The sequence below is a fragment of the Thunnus albacares genome, chromosome 4 (assembly GCF_914725855.1).
Source record: "Thunnus albacares chromosome 4, fThuAlb1.1, whole genome shotgun sequence".
NCBI classification, from domain to species: Eukaryota; Metazoa; Chordata; class Actinopteri; order Scombriformes; family Scombridae; genus Thunnus; species Thunnus albacares.
Window position 1 is genome coordinate 20,417,404 of NC_058109.1, and position 14,869 is coordinate 20,432,272.

Here is a 14,869-nt window from a genome sequence, read left to right on the forward strand (position 1 = left end):
ATGATAAGTTGGTATGTTGTTGTAACAAGAGACTTTCATATGTCATTAAAAAAAAAAGAGGATAAGATTCAGTCAGTGCCTATAGAGACGATATTGTAGCCTGTATCAGCTAGCAGCCAATGTAGCACTTTAAATGTTTTCCACATCAAGACATGTGTGATAAGTTGACAACAATTGTGGTGTTTTTTAAGAAGTGTGATTTACACATGCAAACTGAGTGGGTGACAATTATTTTTACAAACCTTGATTAAAGTTTAGGGATATTTTTTGTCACTGTGCCTTACTTTCCACAAAAAAGCATTTTCAGCAAATCAAAAGCACTTTTACTGCATGATGGTATTTTGGCATTCTTGACACTCCATAGCACAAGGTCATTTAGAAGTGTGTGTATATATACAAGTAGTGTATGTGGGGTAGCTGTGTGTGTGTGTGAAGTGGCTGAGGATTTGACTGGATAATTGAGTCCAGCTGTGTTAGAGAAAGCAGGCTATGCTGTGGCGTCTAAGAATTGGCTGACAGTAGACAGAACTCTGCTGCAACACGGTGGCTTAACCTTTGCACTGTACAGTTGATCTTATCCACATGGCGATAGACAGGTGTTAGAAAAAACAGCTAATCCTCAGACACATGTTCTAATGATGTTACATTTTACACTGCCAAGATCTTGGTGGACTTAACAGCCACAGGGCCAACAAGAGTCCCAGTGCAGCATCTTGACAGTGGCCACACACACACACACACACACACACATAAATATACAGTAAAGTGGTATCAAATTTGACAACAATTTGACATTTTTAATGCAAAAACTTTTTTTATGCAGTGCCCTTAATGCTCTCCAGTCCATTCATTCAGAGAACATGAACTATTCAATAACAGCATGAACTAAAGAGGCGAACTGATGCAATGACAGACCACAAAGGAAATGTGGGTGGGAGGCTACTACTCGTTTGTTACATACTGAAAGTCTGACATGGCTTTCACACCACACACATCTATGTATGTATTATAATGAACACTGTAAAGACGTGCCTCTGTTAGAGGTAAAGGGTATATCCAATTTAAACTGACCAATATATTACCCAAAGTGGAGTTTGTAAGCTTTTGGTGAAGCCACAAAAAGGCTCATAACATGATTGCACCTCATGCCATGCACTCCTGGTCTGAGCAGGCGGGCAACCACAAATCCTGGTAATCAGCTGTGACACACCCTTTACTGTGCCTTTCCTCCCACTTTAGTGAGGTTAAGTTCATGATGAGCCACCAAAACACCAAATTGGCCTAGGCAAGAAAAACACTGCTTGTCCAATAAATGCACTTTGTGGGCATAAAGCCCAACCATGCACCATCAAAAACACAGAAAACAGAAAAAAACAGCCTGATAGAACTCTGTATTCTGTGTACATAATTAGCTGCTTTTGGTTTTGTCTTTGCTCTTTGACTTGGTGTTTTATCCGTTATGACAAATCTGCATAAGTCTCAGTAAAATCTCATTAAACTCTGTATTGTACTCGAGAGGAATACTTCAAAAGCAGGCGCGTATATTGAGCATACACCTTTATGTTTTTGAAGGACATCAAAACAGAGCAGTAAAACAGAGTCATCCTGACCGGGACAGACTTCCATATGTGTTGGATCACAGCCTACAGTCTGTTGGCTGAACCCTTCCAATGCAGATTCATTAGCAAGCTGAATGCCACTGTGATTTACAGCTACTGCAGCTACAGCTACACCGCAGCAACCCAACCACGGATCATTTTGCTCCTCCAGTTTACCTCATTTGCCACAGTGAAAAGAAACACTGAAGGGTTACTTAGCTGCTCTATACTGCAGTTGCTATGCCAGATAGTGCAACATTTCCTTTCTCCTACTGGTTCACAGATCCTAAGAGACAACAGCTAAATTGATTTTAATTATGGAGCAGACGTTTCAGGGTGTATGATGAATTTCAATTTATTTTATTTGAAAAGGGACAAACATTCAAACAAATGTAAATGTACCCAAAAGGCTAGAATGGGAATGGGACTGATGAATGGGATTTATGATGTACCTCATCAAATTAGATTGGCTTGGTATCGTCTGTCATACAGACAGATATAGATGTAACATAGCACCATTAGAAGGCAATTCATGCAATATTGATACAGAGAATAACCTGTCTGGAAGAGATAAGACAGGGCTTGCAGTGGTGTCCAGATATGTGCGTGTGTATGTGTGTGTGTGTGTGTATGCTAATCTCTTTGTGTGTATAATATCCAAGTGACTGGTTTGGCAAGAGCTGGGAGAAAAAGTGTTTGGTATCTTTAGAATGCCAGATCTTTGTATATGTGAGCTTTTTCAGTTTTGAAGTTGCCTTTGCTCAAATCCAATTGATGTCTCTGTTAATTCCGTGGTCAGCAGGGCACAGCTTTGAAAATGTATCAGTGGATATCCAGCAAGTTTCTTTTATAAAAACATCTCCCAACATTAAACATTAAATGGGATGCAGTCTGTGTCCAGAACACATTTAAAAACGGTGACACATGCTTTAGTTATGATACAATTATGAGAAATGATGTCTGCAACTGTAGGATAGTACCAGATACTTTACTGGTGCTTTGTGTCCTTTGGGTACTGGCACCAAAGTGCATCTATGGCTTAAGTCCCATTTAGTGTAACCATGTTGTTGAACCATGGCTGCTCTCTGGTGGTCTGAGGGGCAAAGGGTCAAAGGTTAAATTATATCTCTAGGCTTGGGTTGTTTGAACACAGCAGTACACTATCAATACACTGCTCTTGTCAAAATGACAAGTCCAGCTGGTGGAAGTCAGCGTGTGCAACATCAATACTTTAGCTGGTTTGCAGTTTGTTTTACAGATCTTGCAGATCTCTGCTCTGCTCTGGCCCCTGCGTCTGTGCAGCTGTACATTATCAAATGTTGGCAGTGTGTCTCCTCACAAAAAAAAAAAACCTGCTAAATGATGTGCAAATCAGCAATGTGGCATATTGATGCCCTGCTTGAAAATGAGGGCAAGGGGAATTTGAATAGAAAAGCTAGCGGCATGTGCCCACGTGCCCCTTGTCTTTTGAAACTGTGTTTGGCTCCTTCTTTCTTTCGGCTGTTTCATTGATAAGCAGCAGACAGCCAGTGTGGAGGGGATTAAAGGCCTTCACAGAGCTGAGTCTTGGATTGATAAATGCACACTTCCTTCTGGAAATCCTGGCTCAGACACATCGTATAGACTCTGGGTGATTAGATGGTGGCATTCAGTGCAACCATGACTAAAGCACGGGCACTGTTCTATACAAAGCTTACTTGTTCAGGGTATGCACATTATGGAGGTAGCTTGCTATCAGTTTATCCTTGAATCAAAGGATTATCACGATCTTCTCTGACCATACACTCTTCTTTGTTTCCCTATTCACTTCCCCTGTCTCCGTGTCTCATCTTCTTCACACTCTCCCATGCATTCACAGATTAAACTCCATGTCTCTTCCTCACGGAGACAGCGAGAGAGAGCAGAAATTGTGGAAACCATGGAGACAGTCAGGCAGTGCTTTGCAGGATGAGACAGATGTAATAGGATGCCAGAAAGCTGCACTCGTCTCTCCTCCTCCGCCTCTTCCTTCTCACTTCTCTAGAGACTCATCGTTTGCCTTCTGCATGTTAATGATATCCTGTGTATAAATACCGAGGGCAAGGAGCCATCCAAAACCAAAAACCCTTTTGAAGCCCTCTAGATTAATTGACCTGCATGCTCTTGACTGATACTCAGCTTTTTATGGGAAACCAGCAAAGAGAAGTGTGTACATAGTAGAAATGGAGGTGTGTAAAAGTCTGTGTGCAGAATTTGGTCCTCTGTGATATATAGATCTAGTTCATGAAGAGCCAGTATAGAAAAGCTAGTGTCTCACACATAAAACAAGTCGAGGAGCTACATTTATTACTGTGTTAAAATACTCAGCTCCCAGAGATGTGGTTGGTACGCAGGCCTAATTAGCGACCTTCTGCTCCTAATTCCTGTGAAACGAGGACAGCGACTGGGGAAAAAGAAATCTTGTGTCCTTTGTCTCTGTCTCTCTGCATGGCTTTAACCCTCAGCATTACCAATCTGTACCTGGCCACTTTAAGACATTTTGGTTGTTCTCAAAATCAAATCAAGATCACCCTTGTACATTTTTTTGCTTTAAACTGTCAAAGTTGATGTAAGAATAGGCAGTGATACCTCTGGAAATAAGTCCTGTGCAGTGTGTTTTTTGCCATGTTAGCAGCAGGGCTCTAGGGATGGTAGTGTTGGTCAACCACTTTGGTCCAGACTGAAATATCTCAACATTTATTGGATGGACTGCCATGACATTTTGTACAGGTTGACAATAAATCCTAATGACTGTAGTTGTCCACTGACTTTTCCTCTTGCACCACCATGAGGTTGGCAATTGTGGTTTAGAGGTCAAAATTTTGCATTGCCATATATTCCCATCAAAGTCAGCTGTATTTAGTGCAATGCTAACATGTTAAACTAAGATGGTTAACATGATAAACATTATACCTGCTATAAATCAGCATGTTAACATTGTCATTGTGAGCATGTTAGCATGCTGACATTAGCAAAGCACTGCTGTGCCTAAAAGAGCCGCTAGCATGGTTGTAGACTCTTAGTCTTGTTTGGTGAATTATGAACATGATTTGTTTTTTGTGTACACAGCTGCAATGATTAGTTGATTAATTGATTTGAAAATTAATTGCCAACTTTTTTAATAATCAGTTAATCCTTTTGCCAAATATTCTCTGGTTTCAGCTTCTCAATGAAAGGATTTGCTGCTTTTCTAATCATTGGTCACTTTGATCTTTTGGAAACAGTGATCAACATTTTTCACCATTTTCTGACATTTTATAGACCAAATGACTATTGATTAATCATAAAAATAATCGATAGATTAATCAATAATGAAAATACCTACAGTATAAATTCCAAAAATTGTAGGTTACTGATATTGTCAATGTGACATGAAAAGCAAATAACTTGGTACTCCAGTCAAGGGAAACACCTAATAATCTATAGGAAAAAAGTGACTAAAGATTTACCAGCAGTATTTTATTGAGGACTGCAGGTCCACAGCAAGTTTGATCAAGGATTCACCTCTGTGAATAGAGCACAGTGAGCAGTGTTGGAGTGGGAAGCTGAGGAGGATAAAAAGGTAGGAAAATGGGAGCTTGGTTGTGCTCAGGGATATGATGAAGCATCTCTGACCACTTTTAGGGATTAGCAGAGAGCAGAAGTGCATGTTCCCCAAACCTCTCAACCACAAACAGCAATTATACACCGAGGAGCTGCATCCCTTACAGGCAGATAGGTCGGTCAAGCAGAACTGGTGCAAAATGAGGGATGGTGAGACAGTAGAAATAGGCCATCCCAGAGGAGTGAAGCAGAACATGGTCTACATTAGGTCTTCTATTGTTAGGAAGCCTAAATCCTACCCATCCTTTGCAAAGTCTGTCAGATTTGCTCATCTTATTTTGATACAGAAAATTTAGTTTAATCATTTCATTATTACTTCAAGATTGCAGGACTGAAATGTGGCGTTGATTGATGGGCGGATTTCTCAACTCTTTAAAATTACCAAATTAATTGACTCGCTTTTTCAGACAAAGTGGATCTCACGACACCATTCTTAATCTCACTTTGAGGAAGCAGGCCCAATAATAAATGGATAGATTACTTTTGCTACACATGCCAACCAGTCTTCTGCCCTGTACTGACGTTGTGAGAATGATGTGCTGGTGTTTGTATCCCATCAGCCTGATGTAAGTGCAATTCGGGGCAGAGTTAAGTAAAGTAATAATGGGGAAAGCACTCTGGAGTAGCTAGATATCAACTTCATTAGATGTGATTAGCATTATGGAGGCTCTCTGAAGGGGGTTCTTTGATGTTGGTGCTGCTCATCAATTTTTTCTGCTCCACAGTGAAACCCTATCCCCCACCCCGCTCTCTCCCTCCTTTGCTCTCATTTCCTTCTCTCTCTTTCTCTCTCTTTGTCTCTTCCTCGGAGTTGGTTGATTGATTAATGCACCGATAGGATCCAGACAAGGGTATGGGTTTGAAGGGATTGTGTGTGTGTGTGTGTGTGCCTGTCTCGTTCTGTGTCTATGTGCCTTAGTCTTTCTATTTGAAAGCACCCGAGGCAGAGACAGTTTAAACTGATTATGCAGCAATCAGGGCCCATGACTCTCTGGATCATTATGGTCACTAGCATTATAAATTTAACCAGTTGATGCCCTACCAGACCATAGCATTATTTGGAGTATGGTGGATGGCAGAGAGAAAATGATGAATGGGGATGAAAGAAAGGAGGAAGAAACACTGGTATTTTATACCACAACAGGTTGTCTTCTTTTACTAAAACCCAGGATTGTGTCTGTTGCTGTGGTGTTAACTTTTATTGTTAACTGCGGATGCCTTCATCATTAGTCAGACAACATTATTACTGCCTCTAAAATACCACAGTGCTGTCTTTAGCCAGCAAAAAAGTCAATACGAGACTGCAGTATTGTTGATATTCTTTACAGTAATCATTAAGTTACTGGATAAGAAACCGTTTAGCATATTTTTTTTTACTTGAGATTACACTTGATAAAACTGAAAATTTTAAACAAATATAAAGAATGAAAAACACATTGCCAGATAGCTACACTATCCAGATTTGGATTTATTCTGAGAGACATTCTAACAATCCTGTATTGCTCTTGTTTTCCAGGAAAGACCAGCACCTGCTGTCCTCAGTAAACTGCTGGTACCTGGTGCTGAACCAGACGAGGCGGGAGAGCCGTGACCATGCCACCCTCAGTGACATCTATACCAACAATGTGATTGTCCGCTTGGCCCAGATCTGCGAGGATGTCATCCGCCTGTTCAAGAAGGTCAGTGGGACCACCGTTCTTCCCTCTTTGTTCACTACTACTATTTTTGTCCCAGATGGATGTATTGTACATTATCAGGCTATATCATAATTTGATTGTATACCTTTACTTTGTGATGGTGGGCCACTCACATACTTACATCCAGGTAACTTATGATTAGCCTTGTTTCATTACTGAATAGTAGACTACTCCTGTGCAGTCACCGTGTTTACACTCCTTCATTCACCGTGATAGAACGTGGTGTTCATGGTGAGCTGAAGGTTTGCAGTCGGGAGGGCTTTGTTAGATTTACAGAAGTACAACAATCTCCACCTACAATACCAGTCAAAAGTTTAGACACACTTTCTCGTTCAAGGGAATATGAAGGTGTGTCCAAACTTTTGACTGGTACTGTACATTAAAAACTTGTAGGAGAAAGCACAAGCAGCCAATCACAGTTCTTGTGGTCCCCATGTGGTATCTCCGTAGCTACTGCTGTTGCAACATCTCGTTGTATTTTTGAGGCAGTGTGGAGCATAGCCTATGACGAAGCTTCGGGGGCTACATGTGTAGACTCCATATCTACGTATCCCTTTAATGTAAAACTGTCAAGCTTACTATTAGCTGTGGGAATGAAAGCCATTACTCTAAATGTTGGCTTCAGTCTGGCTTTGCTATGCAGACTAATAACCTGATGCGCCAGATGGTTTGTTACACAGAACCATCTGAGAAGTCGTCCTTGGAAACTGTTTGGAAAAGGGCAAGCACTTTCAAAAAAATACTCAGCAGGTGATTGGCTGAACCATCTGTCTGTCACTGTCCATCGCCGTCTTACCTTTTCACGAGATTACGAGATCATGCGAGAACCCTCATAGGACGCTGATTGGTCTGAACCACCGGTGGTTTGGACACAAGCGCACAACTTGAAGCCTGACAAGATGGATTCTCGCACAATCTCTTGATGTTGTGATCTCACGAATCCTCGCAAGCTAAGCAGACTAATGGTAGCCAACAGAACTGCAGTACTTACAAGCTTTGTTTCAGCACACATGGAGTTACTAGAAGGTGTATGAGATCTGTCTGGCCTGCAGAGCAGTAGAAGTAGCATGGGGAAATGTGGAACTGAGACCTCTCTCACCAAATACTCTGCAGCCCCGACTACTGTGAGAAACATTTGGCTCTCTGTCAGCACATAGCAGAGATGACTGAGGCCTTATCCAAACATCAGAACCCTGTTTTCACCTTGCAGGCCTTCCTGTAGGTGAGCTCCATTCTGCCTACGAAGCTCCATTCAGATATTACCGCGTGTGTGTGAACATGTGCATGTGTCTGTGTTTGTGTACTTATGTGGATGCCTGTGTGTGTCAGAGACTGTGCCAGGACTGTGCCATCCTTTTTGAGCCATGTGGCTTCAGGTAACTTTTTCTACATTTGAGAGTATGAATGGATGGCTCTGCTGGCTGCTAGCTGGCAGACATATTGGAAGGCGATAAATAATGTATCAAAAATGGTGTCATTAAGCTCTGAAGAAAAATGTTAAAAAATGTGGAACTGAAATGAAAAAAAGAGTTTTGGATGATTGACATGGCAACATAATCAAGGACAAAAAGAGAGCTGGTAAAAAAAAAAAAAAAATCAAGGGCTTTGTTGTTTAATATATGAACAACTGCAGTAGCACAGCTGTGACTTACAGTGTTAACAATATATTTTATTTATCATCTCATACCATGTTAATTATCTTATGGTGGTTAAACCTAAATTAGGACCAGCTTTGAACCAGATATTATCAGGAAACACCCCAGCTTCCATATTTTACTGGTGTGGTGTGAAGGTCATATCTCAGTAGAAAGGTTCAGTGTTACAAGACTGTGTTCCTAATAAATACAGTAATAACAAGGAAACTAATACAATTACAGTAGGTGTGGCAAATGTGAATGTGCAGAGGGCAGAATTTCCCTTCTTTCTGCCCAATAACAATCAATATGCATACAATGTATATTCGCTGGCATTACTATAAGGGCCGACATGCCACATCTCTTTCAGAGCGTTGCATCACATTTGTTCACTCCCTGGTTGAACCCTCCTTGCTCCCCCTGAGCCTCTGCAGTACATGCTGCAGTCTGTCTCACTTCAGAGCCACCGATGCATACAGATGCCATTCACCAGCTGCTGCAGCCCTCAAAGGATTTTCCCCATTTATCACATCCAGTCCGATGTTTGTTTGAGTTGGACTTAATACCTGCACTCCAGATAAAAACAATGCAAAAACAGCAAATCCCTTCTGTACTACTGAGGTTACTGTGTTATTCTTCTTTTGGGCAGAATTAATAATCTAATTTAGAAAAGAACTGTTGGAGCAAGAATTTGTTTTATGAATTTTTCCCTCTTTGATGATTAGTTTAGTCTCTGACTCACCGTTAACAAGTTTTTTCAAGCACAGTTATTTTAGCAGAGCAGGGTGTGGATAAACACGTTAACTTTCATCTGAATCCCTCTGAACAGTGGTAAGGTGTGGTTTGAGTGGATTTGTATGTTTTCGTGCGTGTGTGTATGTGTGTATGCGCAAGTACATATATTGCAAAATCTGACAGAAAACAATACTTCTCATAGTGATTCATAGGTGAAAGTACCACTATATATCTTGTTGAGTTGCAGCGTTCTGTTTGCACCAATAGAAATGAGTCAGATGTCGACACTAATGTGACAGTTTCTAAGAAAGCTTGAGCTCCGGGGGTTTTTGCAAACCCCCCCCCCCCTCCATTTTTAATTATATTATCATATTTGAATGTCACACATTGCTCACTTTAGCATGCAGCTTACAGATATTGTTAGCTGCAGCCTAACAGCCCACATGTAGCTCAGCTCATTAGCTCTGTGCATCCATCTCCAACAGACAAGTCTCATTGTTTCACTCATTTGAACGTGGATATATTGTAATTCATCTGAACACTTTTAACAGTTTTTCCTTTCAGTTTGTCATCTGCAAAAACCTTTGAAATCTGGAATATGTTTGAATGTTGGACATGTTTTAGTTTTAGCAGAGCCAAGTGTGAAAGTTCATTTTTGACTTCATAAACATTAGCTTGACAAAGAAAAAAAAAACATTTTATTAGTTTCTCTTACTTACTATCCTTTTTACAGAGCTTTAACTAAACATTTGACTGTCTTCTCCAGCAGATGTTCATTTTTATTTCCCATAAATCAGTTTTTACATCACGAGGCCATTGTCCACCATGCCAAAATGCAGTGTGTTTCACATTACATGCTCTCATTCATCACAGCAACCAGACTTTGTGAGAGATTGTAGTTTAGCCACCAGATTTTTTTCGGCAATTATGTGCAGTATCGGCACACACGGCAGTAATTATCAGATGTCTCAGGGTTGCACTTTGGCTCCTGCAAACTTTTTTTGGTCTCTGACAACATCATAGAATCATAGAATATCAAGTATCTTGTCCAAATTTGTCTAAATATATATACAGATAACATGATGGTAGCATTAAACTGGGCTGCTACAGTCCCTGGAGGGACATATTGATGTTAAGAAGAAAATTTCAAATTCTCTTGTTCCAGCTTGTCAAATGTGAATATTTTCTGTTTTTTTAGTCCACTGTGACAGTAAACTGAATATCTTTGGGTTGTGGACTGTTGGTCAGGACAAACTAAAACATTTGAGAATGCCATCTTGGGCTGTGGAAAACGGCTATCAACGTTTTGCACCATTTTCTGACATTTTATAGACCAAACAACTAATCGAATCATGGAGAAAATAACCGACAGATTAATTGATAATGAAAATAATCGTTAGTTGCAGCCCTATAGACATCACACCTATGTCTGATACATGCAGGAATAAAGTTAAAAATGGACTTTGTGCTACAATTCATGTTGATACAGTAACTTAAAACACAGTCATGTTTTGTAGAATATCTGTCTATATTTTTAGTTATAACTTTCAATGAATATCCACTAAATCAAACAAACCAAAACAAGCTGAAACGGAGGACCCAGCATGTAAATAAAATTGTGAGGTTTGAGAGTTCACCGCTACATGGTAGCATTAAATACTGGCTAGTAATGTTGGGAAATATTAATGTAATGACAAACTTATTATAATCAAACTGGCTGGTAGTTCAAACAGTTTCCTGTTTGCGATTGAACTGAGGATGGTTTTGCATCACCCCTCTCAAACATAACGACTTCCTATAGCTTTGTGAAGTTAGAGGGGGTGTTACTTCTGTTTTTTTGAATGTGTCAGACCGTCACACTGAGACATGCTTTTGGTGCATTTTCAAATAAAGGCTTTATTCCTCTCTCACATGAAAACAGATGTTATTACATTCACTCCATCAGTTACTGCATTTTCCCTTCCAGCCCATGTGTGTCTCATGTTTTGGATTTCAAGGCTTGCTGTGCAGTATGATGACGGTGAAAGAGTCAAGGTACATTTGCCTTAAAAAAGCTGCAAGAAGGATTAACTGTGCTGCTTCATGAGGTGTATTTGTGGGAGTTTCTTCAGTGTTATTCCAAGCAAAACACAATGCACCCAAATGAAATTGGTGGCAGAGAACAAACACAAACACTCACACATAGCTAAAGGGTGAAACTAAGTGCGTGAAACTAACAGAGTCTAAATATCAAGTGTACTGTACTGTAGCATGCAATAACCACAGGAAATGAAAGGCACGTAGTTACGTGTTTTTGCTATTCAATAACAAGTAGAGATGTACAATAGGTCTGCTAAAAAGGACTGTCTAAATTGGTATGTTATTGTGATTATGCAAACAGTGCTTAAAGTTCTCATGCACCACGCCTGATTTCAGTTTTAAATTAATATAATACTTAATGCAATACGTTGTATACATTTCCTGCTGGACAACTTTTCAGGCTCACATATCTTTTCTTGCTTTAATCCCTGTGCAAATAGGCACAAGATTAGTTTTTGAATTTATTGTCCTCCCATAGTTTCATTCATTTCCTCATGCAAGCTGTTTCGTGTTTGGCTGGAAAGAAAGAACTGTTGAGACAGAGGGAAGGGGGAGCAGCGACGCTTTGGATTGTAGATTTTCAAACTTTTGAGAATTCAATTAATCTGACATAAAACAGCGGAACATTAAGTACAAATAAAACAAAATATGACATCATGTTAAGTCGGGATTTTTCTTCCCCCCAGTCCAATCTTTGTTCATGCAGACTTTTCTATTGTTTTCTGTGTTGGGATTGTTGTTGTTTCTTCTGTTACAACAAGATTAGAAGTTTATAGCTGCAGTACTAATATCCCTGTGAGGTTGTAATGCAGATAAAACATGGAGATACAACAAAAAATTTGGCCTGAAAGTGTCACTAGGACAAAGGGCTACATTTTATTTTATTTCATTTTTAGTCACCTTTTAATGAACTTGAAGTGTGGACAAGTGGAAAAATTCTGACCTCTGGGTAGGTGGGTGCAAATGGTAACTCAGGAGATCACCAGATCATCCTCTCATGTCCTAAAATATCTGCACCAAATTCAGTGCCAATCCATCCAATAGTTGCTGGACTCACAAAGTCATGGTGTCAGCGTAGTTTGCTCCAATAGGTCACAGCTGAAGGCTTAAACATGATTTGTTCTCTCACCCTTGTTCTCTCTGCTCGTTGTGTTTCAGAGCAAGGACATCGGGATCCAGATGCACGAGGAGCTGGTGAAGGTGACAAATGAACTCTATACTGTAAGTAATACACTGTGCCTCCTACAGATCGATCCCTCCCACCTCCTCTTACCACTGAGCTCATCCAAAGTTCTGTTTCCTCTCTCTGTCTTCCTGACATTTTCTTTCATGTTTTCTCTTTTATTCCTTCTTGAATGCTTTCACTTTGGCTGTTTATTGTTTTACTCTTTAGATGAAAGTCTAATTTCTTTTGCAAAAAAATAGACTTTGTACACACCAAGAAAAAGTAATACATGTTGTGACCATGCAGGCTGTGTATCAATTATTTAATTAATTTCTCTGTCAAAACTTTTTATTTATTGTACACCTTTTGAAGATGAGGATGATGATAGTGAGGATAAGTGAGGGAGAGAGACGGACAGTTGTTAGTCATGAAAGTATGACATTTCTCTCTAAGTGAAACACATTCTGGGCTCATGTGACATTCACATCTGGTAGCAGCAGTCCCTCTCAGGGTTCACATCATTGGTTGTGTCTGTGGAGGCCTGTGAAAGACCTGATTGCTTGCCTTTAACACTTGACCGCAGCATTTTTTAGACAGTGTTTGCATAATTTTGTTTGTATCTGCAAAATGCAGCTAGAGAGCTTTTTAGGGGAAATAATAAGCAGATTGCATAATGTGCATCTTGTTTCCATAACAATGGACTTACTCATTCATTTTAGGTCATCTGTTCCAGCTCAGCTTCTTTGTTGTTTCTGATGCCACCACTCGGCTTTGCTATGGATAGTCAGTTACTCTCATGACCAGTTTCTCTGTGATATTTTCTCCATCATTGTTGCTGTGCGAAACGGCCTCCTTCTTCCTTTTGATTTGCCGCCTGAGAAGGAAAGCAGTTCACATCACTTGCTTCTCTAAAAAGCGGATCTTTTTTCTCAGCTTTTTCACAGCCCAAATTGCTTTTTTTTCTCCTTCTTTTTCATAGCGACCTCCTCTTGAGCAACCTGCAGCTGCTCCCCATATGTTTTAATATAAAAAGGTGGTGAATGGGTGTATGGATGCATGTTTCCTCTTGTACTTTATAGCCAAATTGGGGCAGCTTTAGCAAAAAAATAATAATCATATAATAAATATTATAATATAATTAATATTTCATTGTGTTTTTGTATTCTATATTATCAAACTGTCAACTGACTTTTTAAAAATAAAAAATCAGTACAACATGATTAGAGGGCAGTATTAATGAAGGCAGCATGTCCTCCAAGCCCACATTTTTTGACATTCATTTATATTTTTGAATGGGCTGTCAGACTGTGTTGTTATAACACTGTCAGAAAACATAAGCAATAATCTTAACATTTGTTATGATAAATGTTTGTAATTAACATTGCTGTAGCTGTAGATTTTTTTCTAGACCTATTTCTCCAACTATTTACAGTTGTACTGTATTTGCTGTACAATAATTGGTAAAAACTCAGTAACTGAATTGTAAATAATGAGATTATCTGCAGAAACTCTGCAGATAAATAAACGTATGTCAGGGATGTGGGCATACTGTGCTGGTCTTTCACTGTTTCAAAGATGAGCTCTTATTGAGGGAGGCTTAGTGCCCAAAACTGGATGAGCTCCAGGCAACTTCAGCAATCTTCTACCCCCCAAAGTGCAACAGAGGAGATGGCAGAGCTGCCTTATATGACTTATTCATTTGAGCAATGTGATGAGAGTCAAACTACCAAAGGGCACTGCTGGCAAGTCTCCCTGATAGTGCCATCTGTACATTTGGATGCTGCAGCAGATCAGTGTTGTGGGGCACATGAGATAATGAAAAGTGCTTGTAGGTTAATTACATTCAAATGCATTTTAAAGGTACTGTGACAAATGCTGTTGGTCAAACGCTTCAGATTTGACTAAGACTGCTATACAAAACTCTTTTCCATCTTTATGTTTATATGAAAATGCAACTATTTTCCCTGTACAGCAGCTTGCGCCTTCCAGCCACTATCAGAGTATATTTCAGGTTCATGATGGAGGTCTGAAACACTGGGAAACTGATCATTACCCAATTCTTGCTGGATTTAGAGTGATGAACGATAAGTTCACTAATTTTTCCCCTCACAAGCTGAATACAATGTTGTGTGATGATAAAATTCTCAGATAGTCTTTTCTCATGCTCTACTTGGCCTCAGCTGTGATCCGACTGAAGATTAAAAATCCAAATGTTGACGTATAGCCCGGCTCTTTCTGAATATGAGAAAAAGATTGTGGGAGGTGTGTGAAGCTTCACAGCTAAGGTGGAAAATTCATTGCTGCGATAACACACATTCTTCTATTTATAATTTCATGCTA

The 14,869-nt window shown here is 39.8% G+C and overlaps 1 protein-coding gene across 4 annotated transcripts in view; it reads left to right on the forward strand.

Annotated features, from left to right (window-relative positions):
* The window catches only part of srgap3 (SLIT-ROBO Rho GTPase activating protein 3), a 60,633-nt gene that overhangs the window by 19,212 nt on the left and 26,552 nt on the right, over nucleotides 1-14,869 (forward strand). For all 4 annotated transcript variants that reach the window (XM_044349301.1, XM_044349300.1, XM_044349298.1 and 1 more), the window contains exons 3-4: nucleotides 6,736-6,898; nucleotides 12,523-12,585. In XM_044349301.1, coding sequence (XP_044205236.1) covers nucleotides 6,736-6,898; nucleotides 12,523-12,585 — 226 coding nt within the window. The remainder of the gene's footprint in view (nucleotides 1-6,735; nucleotides 6,899-12,522; nucleotides 12,586-14,869) is intronic.